General features: G+C 57.6%; 2 protein-coding genes across 4 annotated transcripts; both read right to left on the bottom strand.

The window, feature by feature from the left end:
* Nucleotides 1-203: 203 nt before the first annotated feature.
* Nucleotides 204-9,962, bottom strand: FGF8 (fibroblast growth factor 8). 3 transcript variants are annotated; one of them, XM_043475972.1, is made up of 6 exons: nt 5,996-6,251; nt 5,861-5,897; nt 5,242-5,328; nt 4,837-5,017; nt 1,531-1,637; nt 204-701 (listed from the first exon to the last, which is right to left on the bottom strand). In XM_043475972.1, the coding sequence occupies exons 1-6, from the start codon at nt 6,025-6,027 to the stop codon at nt 411-413; spliced, it is 735 nt and encodes a 244-aa protein (XP_043331907.1). In that variant the 5' UTR covers nt 6,028-6,251; the 3' UTR covers nt 204-410. The 3 variants fall into 3 exon arrangements, with proteins under 3 accessions (XP_043331907.1, XP_043331909.1, XP_043331908.1); XM_043475973.1 differs by having other exon boundaries at nt 243-701; nt 4,837-4,984; nt 5,996-6,027; XM_043475974.1 differs by lacking the exons at nt 5,242-5,328; nt 5,996-6,251 and adding an exon at nt 9,828-9,962 and having other exon boundaries at nt 4,837-4,984.
* Nucleotides 9,963-11,353: 1,391 nt separating this feature from the next.
* NPM3 (nucleophosmin/nucleoplasmin 3) lies at nt 11,354-13,756 on the bottom strand. The gene is made up of 6 exons (XM_043475646.1): nt 13,596-13,756; nt 13,193-13,278; nt 12,835-12,954; nt 12,623-12,716; nt 11,772-11,893; nt 11,354-11,693 (listed from the first exon to the last, which is right to left on the bottom strand). Exons 1-5 carry the CDS (start codon nt 13,711-13,713, stop codon nt 11,781-11,783), a joined length of 531 nt encoding a protein of 176 aa, XP_043331581.1. The 5' UTR covers nt 13,714-13,756; the 3' UTR covers nt 11,354-11,693; nt 11,772-11,780.
* Nucleotides 13,757-14,628: the final 872 nt, after the last annotated feature.

Below are 14,628 nucleotides of genomic sequence, written 5' to 3'. Positions count from 1 at the left end.
TCCCTTTCCTCTCTGCCCCCACCTAGGGGTTCAGAGGAGCCCCCGACCGTCTAGTAGTCTTGCCTTGCAACTGCTGGGGTCCCAGGAGCACCTATGCGGGATGAGAAAAGGCCCCCCACCCCCAGGAAAACCCCCGCCAGAATCCCAGTCTAGGCCACTCACCAGCCTAGGTGAGAGTGAAGAAGTCAGACACAACAGCTTAGTGGAATACAAAAATAAAGCCTCTCTTTTGTTTAAAAAAACAAAACAAAACAACAACAAAAAAAACCCAACAGCAAACAATTATCCACAACTAGAGCCCAGGGCTCTCCCGGCTCCTCCCCAGGCTCCTCCCCAGCCTTCAGTAGCGCAGACCTCGTCCTGCAAAGAGGAAACCTGGGCGGGGAGCGGCGGGGAGGGGCCGGCAGGGCCTATCGGGGCTCGGGGGCCCAAGTCCTCTGGCTGCCGCGCAGGCTGCGCGTGAAAGGCGGGTAGTTGAGGAACTCGAAGCGCAGGCTCTGCTCGGTGGTGTGGTGGCCGCGGGGCAGCCGCTTCATGAAGTGGACTTCGCGCTGGTGCTGCCGGGTCTTGGAGCCCTTGCGGGGTCGACCCTTGCGCGTGAAGGCCATGTACCAGCCCTCGTACTTGGCGTTCTGCAGGGCCGTGTAATTGTTCTCCAGCACGATCTCCGTGAACACGCAATCCTTGCCTTTGCCGTTGCTCTGCAGGGTGGGGGGCAGACACGGTGTCACCTGGCTCTGTCCGGAGCCCCCTCCCATCCTAGGCAGAGGGCAGGCGGCCCCAGACAGCAGGTGGGCACCCCAGCAGATGGCAGGGTGGGCACCCGCTCTCTAATCCCTCACAACTCACAGCCCACCCGGCAACTTCCTGTCCTCCTGGGTAGCAGTGACACATGGCTGTCTACAGAGAGGCTGGGCCCCAACACAGAGGGGCCGAGAGGGGGCCCAGCCCCTGCCCACCCTGGCCTTCTGCCCACCAGTCTGGCCCAAGCTGCTAGCACCCGTTTCCCCACCTGCCCCCCTCAGCCATCTCAGGATGCTGACCTACAGCCCCAGGGCCACCACCCTATGGGGGAGGGAAGGCTGGTGAAGAGATGCTGAGCCCCAGGCCCCAGAAGCCAGGGAAGCGGGGAGCTCGAGGCTGGAGAGGAGCCGTGACTAATGGGGCCATTTCAGAGCTCGGCTGAGGGGTTGGGCCCTCGGCTTACTGAACATTCCAAATGCTGGTACCATGTAATTGGACATAATAGCAAAGCAATTTGGCGATTTGTTAAAAAGATATATGGAATTTACCGACACCCCCTCCCCAGCCCCTTCCCTAGCCTTCCTTCTCCCTCCTTTGCCTTTATAGCTTTTCATCTCTCAGTTACCTCCCCCCTTACCTCCTCCACCTCCCCCCCCCCAATCATTAGGTAACCCCAAGGTGGCCCTCGGCCTCTCTGCCCACCTTGTTGGGATCCTGGAGGAGCTCAGCCAGCCCAGCCTGCTCCCCAGGCCCCAGCCAGTCCCTCACTTCTTTCTAGGACCTCACCTTGGCAATCAATTTCCCCTTCTTGTTCATGCAGATGTAGAGGCCTGTCTCAGCTCCTCGTACTCGAACCCGGCTCCCGAAGGTGTCTGTCTCCACAATGAGCTTTGCTGTCAGGAAAGGTTGGGGTGGGGTGGGGGTGGTTATTGGCAGCTTCCTGACCTCCAGTGCTCCATGCCCCTACCCCAGCTGGCCCATCCCAGAAGCAGCTGCTCCAAGGGCCAGATGCCCAGGCCGTGGGCTCCAGCCACTAATATGCTGTGCAACCCTGGAAAGGTCAAGTCCCCTTTCTGGGCTTCCAGCCCCTCGCCTGGGTTTACAGAGGGGGAATGGATGAGATCATGGTATCTGAACTGGTTTATGCAGAGGGGTCTTAAAGCCATCAAACTGAAGATCCTCTTTTATAACCAGACAGTAATGACTTTTGTGTCGAGGCTTCAAGTAAAATTTAATTTGACTAGAATTCCACTGCCAATCAAAAGATCTATGAGGATTCTTCCAACTCAAAATATTATACGTATGTGCCTCACAGATTATTACAAACATCCAGGTGCAGTGGTGACCTCCATTCCTGAGATCAAACACGAAAGCACTCTCTCTTGCTTCTGATACCTTGGGTTCCAACCCACAGCCTTGGCCATCCCCAGACACCCTCCACCCCAACCCACTCCACCCTGCCCCACCCCACATCTCCCGCCCTCCACCCCGGCTCTGCTGAGAAGGTGACAGGGATGAGGACAGCTCTCCCTCCACACACAGCCTACGGCTGGCTGCTTTCCTATAACCTCAGACACCAGCTAGGAGGATACTATCTCTTCCCCATACTTCCTAGTCACCCCAGACCCCAGCCTCAGTGTTCAGAAATCAGTAACTCAATAGTCTTTTCTCTTGCACCCCCTCTAGCATCACTGGGCTTCTTACCCCAGTGACCAAACACTTTCTGTAGGGGAGGAGAAGAGAAAATTATGTGTGCTTGCCTCTCAAGAGCCAGGAGACAGGGAGCTGAATCCTGTGCCTTCTTACCTCTTCCCTTAGACAACCAGCTTGCCACAGAAGCCCTGGCCCTTACCCACTCTCTGCACAACTCCTCCCTTTGAGAGTGGGGACCAACTTAGCTGTTTAGGATGGAACCAAAGGGGCTAGATCTCCTGCCCTCCCTCCTTCAGCCTTCTACCTCCTTGAGAAGGAAGTCTGGGGACTCCCAGGGCTACCTCCCAGCTTATTCTGACAAGGCGGCACCTTCTCTGACCCTGAAACTAATGGGAGGTGATGGGCACAGGTCAGCAAGGCAGCCCTCACCACCCAGCCTGTGACTGCCTGCCTCCCTTTGCAGAAGCATAGAGCTGGGACCCAGTAGCCAAGTCCCCAGTCTGGCTCCAAGTCAGCCAGGGAAATGCAGCTGTCACCTCTCCTCCCACCCAGCTCCTCTTGGATCCAGCCAGTCTGCCCATCCCTTTCCTGTTCTGCTTTTCAGGGCAAGGAGCAACTATTTTTTAAGGGTGAAGAAGGACACCAACTGGAGAAGAGAGGGGTCTGACCAAACAAGGCAAAAAGGAATGGAGCCCTCTGTCCCTTCCTGGGGCCCATAAGGAAGCCCCCGGGAATTCTCTGCCATTCTCCCCCAGATTCTACCTGTCCTGGCTATACACCCTAAGCCTTTGCTCTTGGGTCCTCCAGCTCCTGTTCCTGCCCACCAGGCAGGGACCAGGGAACCTTGGAAGCCTCCTATAACTGTAAGAAGAGAAGTGGGCATCAGACCTCTGATGTCTGAAGATGAATCCCCCCATGACCAGCTTAGCGTCTTCTTCCCTCCCCAAACCCCAAGGATGCTGGACCATTTGCTCCAATGGAGCAAACCCAGGAGGAGCCAGGCATTCATTCCCTTTCCTTGGAAGCTGAGAAGGGCAACGAGCAGCCAGTTTGAAGGGACAAAGGGACGGCAGGCTGGCCCTGCCAGCCCAGCGGGGGAGCTCGGCCACCAGGCAGGCCGCCCCCACCCCCACCACAGAAAGCCCCCACTCTCCTTCCTGGATGGAGCTGGGGAGCTGGGGCGGCAGTTTACAGCGGCTTTCCCGACCGGGCTTTTGGAAAGCTTAACATTTTCAAACCTATTCTTCCACCCCAGTGACAGATTTATCCCAGGAAAATTATGTCTCCTTCTCCAGCTTTGAAGGGAAGTTAGCTACGTCGATGCAGAAAAAATGCAGCGAGACATACTCGATCCCCCAAACTGGCTCGAGAAGAGGAGAAAGTATTCAGGAAATGTTAAAAAAGGTGAAAGTAAGAAGAGTTTTAATCGCTCTGCCAGACGCGGGGGTCTCTCCAGAGATTCATAGAGAACAATCTTGAACCTCTCTTTTAACATTTACAGACTTGCAACTCCTTTCAAACTCCACATCTGAAAAAAAGGCTCGTTCTTTTTCTGTTTTATATCATTCTTCATTTTTCTTCTTAGCTCTTAAAATGCTTCACCTTTTTATTACATTTTAATAGAGTCTTCCCCTCTCCTTTCATGCTTGTTTAACTTGGTCATTATTTAAAGGTTTTTAAACTCACAATAATCGCTCTCTAAAAACAACACCAGCCGCCCAGAGGACTTGCTTTTCTCTTGGTACATCCAGGACTCTGGAAATTGGCCTTGTTTCAAGGCAGGAATATTGAATGTTTTAGAAATCAATCAGTCCTCAGCCTCTCCACCCCACAGTAGCTCCCTGCACTCACCACCCCACCGGGAGCCAGGAGCCCCGCTCTGACCGACCGCCTGGGTTCCTGGACAAGTGAAGTGGGGAAGGCCCCTTTCCTAGCCTAGTCCCCATGTGTAATTGACCCTCCTGATCAAAGTATTTAAGGTTCGCAGTATACCGCACCCCCAACTTGGGAGAGTTGAGGGGATTTCTCTCCCTTCTCTTTCCCACTCTCCTTTTGTGGGCCCTGGTGACATATCCTCTTTCAAGAGCTTCCCTTAAACCTGGGCCCCCTCCCCCTGAACCCTCTGCCTCCACCTGCAGTGGGGAGGTGTATGAGAGGGGGAGGTGGAAAGGGAGATTCCTGGATTCATTCATCTGCTGGGCAGGAAAGGGCACCTATGGGCCAAGTACTCCCTGGGGTCCCTTCCCCAGCCCTCTCTTCTCCAGCTGACCCCCAAGATGCTTTGTGGCCTTAACTCCTTCCCTTCTGAGCTGGGGAGCCTGCAGGCCTCAGCTCAACGCAGATGCGACTGCTGGGTCCCGTCACAGCAGGCCAGCCTGGGGACGAGCAAGGGGCGCGCTCCTCAGGCTACCTTAACCCCAGCGCAGTGCAGCTCCTTACCGAACGGGTCCCCATCTTCTGCCATGGCGTTGATGCGCTTGTTGGCCAGGACCTGCACGTGCTTCCCGCTGGTGCGGCTGTAGAGTTGGTAGGTCCGGATGAGACGGCGGCTGAGCTGATCTGTCACCAGGCTCTGCTCCCTCACATGCTGTGTAAAATTAGGTGAGGACTGAACAGTTACCTTTAGGAAATTGAAAAATACACAACACGCCATTATAATGCTACCCTGCCCAGGGGCCCGAGTGGCCCCCATCACCCGGCACCTCCCTCCACTGCCCCAAGCAGCCGGCAGGGGCTGGGGTCCCCCCAACATGCCAGTTCGGACCACCCCCACCCCACCCAGGAAAGTCGGACAGACCCAGTCTAGCATGGATGCGCCCGGGATGGGGAAGGATCTGGACCCACCTGTTGGGAAACACCCTGGGACTCCCGGCCAGCTCGGAACAGGGAAGCGAGCTCCCTGCCCAGCGCAGGCCCCCCGCCCGGGCCTTCCTAGAAGAGCAGGGCGCTTTTAAGTCGGGAGGCAGCGCGGCCCGACCCCTGACATTTATAAAGACAAATTCACGGAGCAAATGTTGAGACCACAGAAGACCCGGGCACCTGATCTTTCGGCCAGACTCGCGGCAAGTCCCCCCAGAGAGCCGCGGAGAGGGTCCCTGAGGCAGTCACCGGACCTCTGACATCGAACACCCCCTGGCCCCGAATGCCCCCTTCCTCCGCACGGCCGGGAGTGGCTGCCCGCCGAGTTCCCCAACCACCCCCACCTGGCTGGGAGGCGTGGAAGACAGCGCCAGACTCCGAAACCTCGGGTTCTAGCCTCGCGCCACTCACAGGCTGTGTGACCTGAGGCCGGCGCTACCTCTCTGGTCCTTAACCCCTCCTCGGGATAGTTAGGGGTTGCAGTCCTAAGATGCTTCCCAGCCCTTCCAGCCAGCCGCGCGACAGCGGGGTCAGTCCTCCTGCCCCGGCCTGCCCGACCTCGCCCCCCGGCGTGCCCCGCCGGCCCCGGCGCAATGCGCCTTACCTGGGCTTGGAGGCAGAGAACCAGCAAGTGCAACAGCCTGTGGGAGACAAAAGCGGGCGGGGAGAGAGGGGCGCGGGGTGAGCGGCGGGCGGGCGGGCGGGCGCGCGGCCGGGGGCGCGGGGCGGCGGTACTCACAGGCAGCTCAGCGCCGAGCGGGGGCTGCCCATGGCGCGCGGCCGGGGAGCACGCACAGCCCCGGCGGGATCTCGCCGGCTCGCGGGAGGTAGCGGACCGACGAGCCGAGGGCGGCGGCGGCGTCAGAGGGGGGCTAGAGGGTGGTTCGAGGGCGGGAGCCCGGGCGATCGGGACGCGGCTCCGCGGGTCCCAGGGAATGTCGAGCTCGCCGCGCCGCGCCGCGCCGCGCCGCGCCGAGTGCCTCTGCGCCGCAGCCGGAGCCGTTGGCTGCTGGCTGCTGAGAAGCCGGAGCGGGAGGGAGGGTAACCGGCCGGCAGGGGGGGTGGGTAAGTGGGAAGGGAGGGGGAGGGGTGGGGGCGGGGGGCGCCGCACCCGGCGCGAGGGGGGAGCGCGGGGCGGGCGGCCGGAGCCCGCAGCCCCGGGCTGGGAGCTGGGAGCGGGGGCCGGGACGCAGCCCGGGGCGGGGGCGGGGCGGACTGGGGCGGGGCGGTCGGAGGGTCGGGGATTGGGGGTCTGGGTGAGGGGAGGGGTCTGGGGACCCGCAGCAAGGGGCGGGGGCTGCCCGTCTGGGCGCCTCTCTGCATCCCGGACTTGTCCCCTTGTGCGTTCTTGGGGTCCAGGCGCGCGGGGATGGGGGGGGCGCGTCGGGCCGCCCACCCCGTGGAGTCCCGAGCCCCTCTGATGGGGTTTCCTGGACCCCCCGGGCGCCCGAGTGGGAAGGCGTCCGGTCTGCACCGTGGGACCCGGTCCGCTTAAGCCTCAAGCTAGACGGCGGCTCTCTGAGCCTCCTACTCTGTGCTCTGTCTGTCCGGGGCTGCCGCCTGCAAGTAGGCGCTGACACTGGGGTGAACGGTTATGCGCGTTCCTCTGGCAGTGCGTGCCTGTGCGACCGAGAACCGACAATCACCCCCATCTTTCTGCTGAGTACTCTGCCTTGCCGGTCTCTCCTGCCTCGCTCAGTCACCAAGAAGGCCCTGAGATCGAGAAACATCTCCCTTCCTGCTTCCTTCTCTCATTATCACCATCACCCCTGCTCCTTCCCCCCCACCCCGCCCCCAACACGCTAGACTGAAGCCTGACCACACCACCCAAAAAGGAGAGAGCCCACCCATACGGAAAACCCGTCACTGCCACCACCATGCCCTCCCCAAAGCGGCAGGTAGTGGGCGCAAAAATAACCTCAGCTGCTTTTCCTGGGAAAGAAAATGTTGCCTAGTCTTTTTTGCTCGGAGTCCCATTATTTGTGCACTGAACAGGTATTTACACACCTACTGTGTACTAAACTTCGACTGGTGCTTTGTCAACGCTGGGGGAGGGGGAAGTATCAAACAAGGTAATGAGTTGTCTAAGCCTTTCACAGCCGCCCTTTGCTACCTCCAGGGGCTTCAGGAACCCCTGAGCTGTGGTGCTTCTTTGAGAGCAGCTTGGGTGGGCAGAGATGCCCTGAGACAGATACTTCTGGGGAGCAGGTGGAGCCACTGATGCTTTGCCCGGCTGCTGCCCTTGCCCAAGACCTCCCCTGCCCTACTGCCAGCCCCCATGTCCTTGGGGATTGGGCTGGAGGGGCTGGGGTGGCCTCAGGAAACCATGAGACCAGAGGCAACATAGCCAAGTTCTTCCTACCTCCCCTTTCTCTGTGGCCTGCCTTTCCCACTCCCAGCCATGGTGCTAACACTGAGCAAGGTCTAGATGGGGAAACAGAATCGGGAGATTTGTCCCAAGATCTCATCCCTCCCCAGAGAAGCAAACTCCCTGAGCTCATCTGTTACCCACTTGAGTCTGTTCCCTCAAGTGGCTCTTTCCCACCCAGACCTCCAGGCAAGGACCATATCTTACTAGCTCAGGAGAGCAGGGCAGGGTTCCGCAATTCTGTATTCAATGAATGAATAATGGGGAAACTGGCTGAGCATTTAGACCTCAATGCATGTGGGGCCTCCCCAGGGCGACTTACTTGCCTTCACCACCCTCCCAACAGATAAGGATCATAAGCACCACCATTTATTGAGCACATGTATTTGCTAAAGTCTGTCTGTCTGCACCATCTCCTCTTAACCCCACTGGGAGGTGGGCACTGGAGGAAGACAAGGAAGTGGGCTCCTGTACCCACAGCCTAGACCAGCATTTCTCCTTCATTCAAGCTCCTCTGTCTTAGAAGTTGTTGGGTGTCTACATCCCCAGGTACACTAATTCAAGCAGGCAAAATATTCACCATCTTAACCTCATGCCCTGCACCTAGGAGGCCCTTGAATATGTTTATTTGTATGTATTAATAAATAAGTGGAGAGAGGAGAGGCAGAGGATGAAAAGGGTCTTCTCACCAGGGACCAGCCCTCTGAAAACAGTCTGATGAGAACAGCAAGGAGCAGGACCCAAGCAGGGGTCAGGGCATCCAGCCCATCCTTAGCATGTGTAGTCCTGGAGTCAGAACCTATGTCACTCTGGGCACCTGCCTTTCCCCAGAGTAGGGGGTGGAGACTAGAGCACCTGGCTCAGACCAGAGTTCAACCCTGGTTTGGAGCCCCCAGAAGGTTCTGGGCTGAACCTCAATGATCTTAATCCACCCTCCTCACTCTCCCCCAGAGATGGGCCATCCGGGGCCTAAACGTGTGGACCGTCAGGATTTGAGTCCCACACCCTAACCTCTACCCGGGGGCCTCTACAGATCAGAATTCCTCTACATTTTGAGAACGTCCCCCAGCTGGGTCTTCGTCCATTTGAGGGGATTCTTCTCATATCCTCAAAAATCCCCGTCTCTAGATGGGGGAGGGGGTGTCAATAGGGACACCCCCGCATCAGGAGCCGGGTACTGCGAGGACACACCCCAGTGAATGACAGATGTAAATATTCCATCGGGGCCCCAGCAGGCCGTTCCCTCCTCCCTTGCTCTTACTCGCCTCCCGGCCGGCTTGCTCCTTCCTTTATCTTATCAAAGCCCCGTAATTACAATTGCTATTTTGTTTCCTCGAATCTGCAATCAGAGCTCCCTGGCCCTGATGAGGGAGCGCCTGTCAACCTGATCGCTGAGTGACAGCCCGGCCACCTTTCCCGGCCGCCCCCACACTCCTCAAACACAAATACACACACACAGAGTCCCTCGCCTCCTGCAAACACAAACACACACCTCTCGCCAACACAAATAGCCCCTCTCTGCAAACACACCGTTGCAAGGACCCAAACACACACGTTCAGCCTCTTTCCAAACGCATCGGTCGCCCCCCCCCCCGCCCCCGCCCCTGGCCCACTCTGGGCCCCTCAAATCCACACCAACCGGCGAGGGCCGCCTGCGCTCCAACACGCGCAGCCTGCGCCGGGCGTTCAAACGCGGCAGACCCTCCGCCGACTGTTCAAATGTAAATCGCAGAGACTGTGTTAAGCACTTTAGGCCCCGTCTGGTCGTCCCCCTTTGCCCCCCAAATACAGTCTTGCCCCTCCTCCAGCAGTCTGCAAACCCCGGCGTAAGCCCTCAGCGCTCAGAGGCCTAAATGAATGGGCAACGCTCCTACTGTGCGCTGAGAGGGCAGAAAGGGGGATCGAGGAGAGGCGAGGGAGGGGAGGGAGAAAAAACAATTCCCGGCTCAGTCCTCGGGCGCCCCGTCGGGTCGAGAAACTCCGAGATGAGGCGGATGTGGATTGGGCCCCCACCGCGGGTAGGAGCGTGCTTGGTGCCGGCCAGGGCCGCGGGCAGACCCGCCAAGAAACTAGAAAGGCTCACAATGAGCGATCAGCGGCGTTGAGGGGGGTAAATATTGGGGCGGGGCCACTTGCAGCGGGTAGAAATGTCGGCTGGGAAGGATTCCCCGACTTTTCCCTACACTCAGCCAGGCTACCGTACCTTCATCCGAGCACGTGCCGAGGACTTTGCAGGCGATAGACGAGAGAAGGAAGGGAAGGGTTCTAACAGGAACCCTTCCAGTGAATGAATGAACGAACAAACGAATGAAGTCTGCCTTAGTTGCGCAGACCGCTGGCGGGGTATGTAGGCCCCTGCACCGCGGCGCCCGCCTAGAGCCGCTACAGAGGCGGCGCGGCGAGCTGCACCGCCACAAGCTGTTTCAACCTCTCCCACCAGAGGGCGCCAACTCCACCTTCTCCTCTATCTCCCGACCCCTTGCCTCCGGTTGGTGAATGGTCCCATCCTGGCTGCCCTCTTCATCCCGGTGTTCCTGGTGGAAGCACTTCAGGAAAGTCCTGCAGCAAAGAAAGAGGCCTGCGACCCTGACCACTACGACACAGAGAAGGATCATCTTCCTTTATCCTCAACTAGGAAAAAGGGAAGTTAAACACTGGACCTGTTTGTTCCTCACCACAGGGAGAAGGGCACCTCCTTCAGAGATGTGTTGAAAAGGGAGTGCTTTTCTGTGGTGTGGAAACACTCTTTCCAACACCTGCTCCAATGCCAACCTCTTCTGGTTATCCAGGGACCCCTCCCATTTGTTCACTCATTTGCCCAGAAGCCAGTATGGGAGGGAGTGGGCCTGGCCCCACCAGGCCCTCTTCTGTGTCCCTCCTCAGCATGTCGGGCCCCAGGCTGTCTCAGGAGGTAACCTTTTGTTTGTTTGTTTGTAGGGCATTGAGACCCCCCTGCCCCATCAACACAGCTGCTGAACTACTGACCTCAGACTTGGTCATATACACACTCATGATCACACCAGGTACATCCCTTTCTCTTCCTGGTACAGCAGCAGCCAATCCCCAGAACCACCTGAATTCAGGCACCAGAGAACCGCCCCCTCCACCCCCACCCCAGACCAGGTGGAGGGCTAGGGGGCTGGAACCCTTTAGCCCAGGAGGCTGAATCCCAGGGGCTCCTCTCTGCCCCCATATGCCAGGCCACCCGGATTCTGGTTTCCCTGTCACCCAATCTGGCCAGCCCCCTCCATCTGGCCCCTGGAATCAGGTTTCTAAGGGTCCAGGCTGGCTCAGAGATGGCCTGCATGACTGGTAGGAGGAGCAAAGACTGGCCTCTACCTTACCCCTCACAGGTCCTCTTGGGGCCTGAGCCCCCTCATGGGGCCAGGGATGCACATTCCTCAGGCTGCTTAAGCCCCCTTATCTGCCCCCCTGCCCATCAGCCTGAGTGGTGACAGAGGCCCGGACCCCTTGTTTAGATGCTGATAACCTCCTGGGATGGCCCTCCCCCACCAAGCGACTGGGAAGGGGCTTGGTGTTGGGAGGTCCTCATCTAGGAAGGCAGCTGGGGCCCAGGGCTGGGCTAGTCCCAGCGCTCTGGGAGTAGCAGGATCCCACATTTCCTCACCCTTCCCCAGGTCCAGGGCCACCCTCTGTGCTGCCACAGTGCCACCTGGTGGTCCCTAGGGGAATGCCACCCCAGGAGGGAAAGAAGCCACACAAATGAGCTGCAAAAAACCCCTCATCCACATTTTATTTCAACCTTTATCCAAAAATGTAAAAAATATTAAAAATGTGTAGTCCTGAGCTTCAGATGCTGACCTCCAACCTCACAGGCAAGTGGGGAGAGAAGGTCAGGATAGAAGTTCAGAGTTCCTCCCACTCCTGGAGAAAAGGGAAGCTCGGGGTGAAGTACAGGATTAGAACACCAGGGTCCTTTGGAGAATGGGACACCCGTTCTCCATGCACCAGACCAAGACCCCCACCCCCAACCCTCTTCAATGGAGAAGATACAAAGTTCTTGAAACTTGTCCAGGAACCTGGTGCATGTGGCAGGCAGCTAGCTGACCTGAAGAGAGCAAACCAGGGGTCAGTGTTGATGTCCAAACATGCTCCTCCTGTCCCTTCCCAGGCCCCTCCAACTCACCAGGGAGTGTTAGAGCCTGCGCCCCAGCTTCTTGGCAGGCAGGATAGGACATAACTCAGCTTCCTCCTCCTCACTCCCATCTTCTTCACTCTCTTCCTCAGAAAGATCATTGCTTATAGTAACTGGAACACAAGCAGTCAAGGGAGGAAGAGAAGTTAAAGCCACACCCCCTTCATACTACATGTCATTTATTCATGCCCTGTGGCTCTAGGCTTGCAGGGACTCTGACCTCCCAAAGCTTATGGCCTAGGTGGGAAAAACCTCAGATACTAAACTAGATAACAAAGAGTCAAAGGGCTTCCCTGGTGGCTCAGTCAGTAAAGAGTCTGTCTGCAATGTGGGAGACCTGGGTTTGATCCCTGGGTCGGGAAGATCCCCTGCAGAAGGAAATGGCAACCCACTCCAGTATTCCTGCCTGAAGAGTTCCGTGGACAGAGAAGCCTGGTGGGCTACAGTCCATGGGGTCACAAAGAGTTGGACACGACTGAGTGACTTTCACTTTCACTTTCAAAGGAGTCCACATCAGTGGAGCTGGATAAGCTGGGGTAGGTTCCGTGAAGAACAGCTGGAGTAGCAAAGTGGAGGATCTTTAAAGTGGAGTAGTAAAGTCCACGGAGAAGGCAATGGCAACCCACTCCATACTCTTGCCTGGAGAATCCCAGGGACGGCGGAGCCTGGTGGGCTGCCGTCTAAGGGGTCGCACAGAGTTGGACACGACTGAAGCGACTTAGCAGCAGCAGCAGTAGCAGTAAAGTCCAGGGTCTGTATGGGAACTGCACTGGGAGATATGGCTGGGGTGGGGTAGGAGTCCAGATGGAGAGTCTACTGGAGGCAAAGGAGAAAATTCTCACCAATCTGGTGCCGCCCAGTGATGCGCACAGGGCCAGAACCTGACTTCAGGCGGAAGGTTACAGGTGGTTGGAGCTGGAAGTCATCCAAACTGAGCTGGGAGAAAGACAAGGATGAAGGCCTGGCCCATTCCTAGCCCACCCCACCTTGCGAGAAGTCCTGAAGTCCTCAATTCCTACCTCCCAGCCTCCCAAGGTATGGCCAGGGAACTCACCATCGGTTGGCAGGACAACTTGAGGTTGGCCACAGGGACTGCGATCTCCTGGTGGTCATGGTTCCGTGCCACGACTTCTACCACATTACACTCATCTTTGGCCCCCTCGGTGAGGCAGAGCTGGGAAGGTATATAGGGCCTCGGAGTCTCCCCCAATAAGGGTGGACACCACAAGTGGAAACATCTACCCTACAACCTGCCCAGCCTCCGAGGTCCCTGGATCGCCTGGCCAGGGGAGCCCCCACGTGGGGATTAAGCAGAGTAGATGACTCCCAGTAGAGCGGGGAAGAATAGACACGCGAGTAGAGCCTGTTTAGGTCAACCAATTAACCTCCACTCCCCCTACCCCGCCCCTTACCATGGTCAAAGCCAGCACATGCTCCGCGTCATCCTCTTCCTCCACCTTGAAGGTGAAAGAGCGGGTGTGGCCTGAGAGCTCACAGCCTGGAAGAGGTTAACAGTGTGAATGTGCTTCAGTGTGCGGAGGACATTTTACCAAATCCCGTTCACCTGCAGTCATGGACTAACCGGCCATCCACACGGCCACGTGTCAGGAACCGCTGGTGCGCTCGGCCCGGGCCCACCCCGAACAACTAGGGCAGGAGCCTGGCTCTCCCCTCCGGTTCAGGCTGCCGCGGGAAGCGTCCCCCCCGACCCCCCCCCCCCCATCCCGCCCGCCACGGCGTGCACACGTCTGCATTGCCGTTTCTCAGCCCTGCTTCTAACCCAGCACCACCCTCAGCCCCTCCTTTCCTCAATACCGAAAAAGAAACTGTCCATAGTGACCGGGGCCGGGACTTGCAGACTGCCGACCCCCCCAGCTCGGACTCGGCTCTCCTGATCCAAAAACGTCAAGGCGCCCGCTGCGCCAGCTGCCATGCTGCTAGGGCCTTCTGCGGCTCCGCCTCCGACACGTACAAAGCCTGGGACTCGCGGCAGTTCCGGCCCCGCCTATTAAAGGAGACGCTGGCGAGGCACCCTGGGTCCAGGGCTTCATCGCCCTGTCTCCTTCAGTTCAGTTGTGTCCGGCTGTTCGCCCCATGGACTGCAGCAAGCCAGGCTTCCCTGTTCATCAGCTTCCGGAGCCTACTCAAACTCCTGTCCATTGCATCGGTGATGCCATCCAACCATCTCCTTAAGCAGTCTCGCAGTATGTCGCGTCTGCTTTGCTTATCTTTGCAGAGTGCCAAGCATCAGCTTGGCATTAACGTCCTTGCTCACTTCAACGACCAATACTTTCTGAGGGTGGCTCCTGCCTCCATTTCCTCTAGTTCTGCACTCCCTCTAAGTGTTCCCCTCACCCACCCCAGGCTAAGCTTTCATTAAATACATGAAAATGCAAGCCTTCCCAATTCTCCCAGCAAAGGCGAGATATACTGCGTCGTTTTTCTTAAAAAAGCAAATAGAGATACGCTGTCCCTCCAAAGGAACGGAGCATGAAGGAAGACTTTGAGCTCCTGTTACTTAGTACCCAAACCACTCCATCCACTCCCGGATATGCAACGATCCTGCGGCTCATTATCCACATGGTTGTATACCTACACTGAACTCCAGATGCTGGCGCTTGCTAGCAGAGTAGTTAGCTAAAGCGTGGGGCTAACTGCTGCTCCTGTCAAGAGGCAGGCTAGTCCAGCCTAACATTGATTGACGTCTTAGACTCCTGTCTCATAATTCGGGATCTGCCTTCAACTTTCACCTTTTGACCGAAGAATCAGGCAATTTTCCTTATTCTATTAGGTGGCATGAACTAACTAGAACTAGTTGCCTTCATTTACCCCCAGGTTATAACTGTGT

Source organism: Cervus canadensis, chromosome 8, assembly GCF_019320065.1.
Source record: "Cervus canadensis isolate Bull #8, Minnesota chromosome 8, ASM1932006v1, whole genome shotgun sequence".
NCBI classification, from domain to species: Eukaryota; Metazoa; Chordata; class Mammalia; order Artiodactyla; family Cervidae; genus Cervus; species Cervus canadensis.
Note: the sequence above shows the minus strand (reverse complement) of the source record. Positions and strands in the feature narration are given on the sequence as shown.

Excerpts from the sequence above, each read along its gene's own strand:
- FGF8 (XM_043475972.1), bottom strand. The coding sequence starts at position 6,027 with ATGGGCAGCCCCCGCTCGGCGCTGAGCTGCCT. Across the intron at positions 1,638-4,836 it reads AGAAGATGGGGACCCGTTCG|CAAAGCTCATTGTGGAGACA; the intron begins GTAAGGAGCTGC and ends CTTTCCTGACAG. Across the intron at positions 702-1,530 it reads AGGGGAAATTGATTGCCAAG|AGCAACGGCAAAGGCAAGGA; the intron begins GTGAGGTCCTAG and ends CCCACCCTGCAG.
- NPM3 (XM_043475646.1), bottom strand. The coding sequence starts at position 13,713 with ATGGCAGCTGGCGCAGCGGGCGCCTTGACGTTTTTGGATCAGGAGAGC. Across the intron at positions 12,955-13,192 it reads ATGTGCTGGCTTTGACCATG|CTCTGCCTCACCGAGGGGGC; the intron begins GTAAGGGGCGGG and ends ATACCTTCCCAG. Across the intron at positions 11,894-12,622 it reads CACTGGGCGGCACCAGATTG|TTACTATAAGCAATGATCTT; the intron begins GTGAGAATTTTC and ends CTTGTGTTCCAG.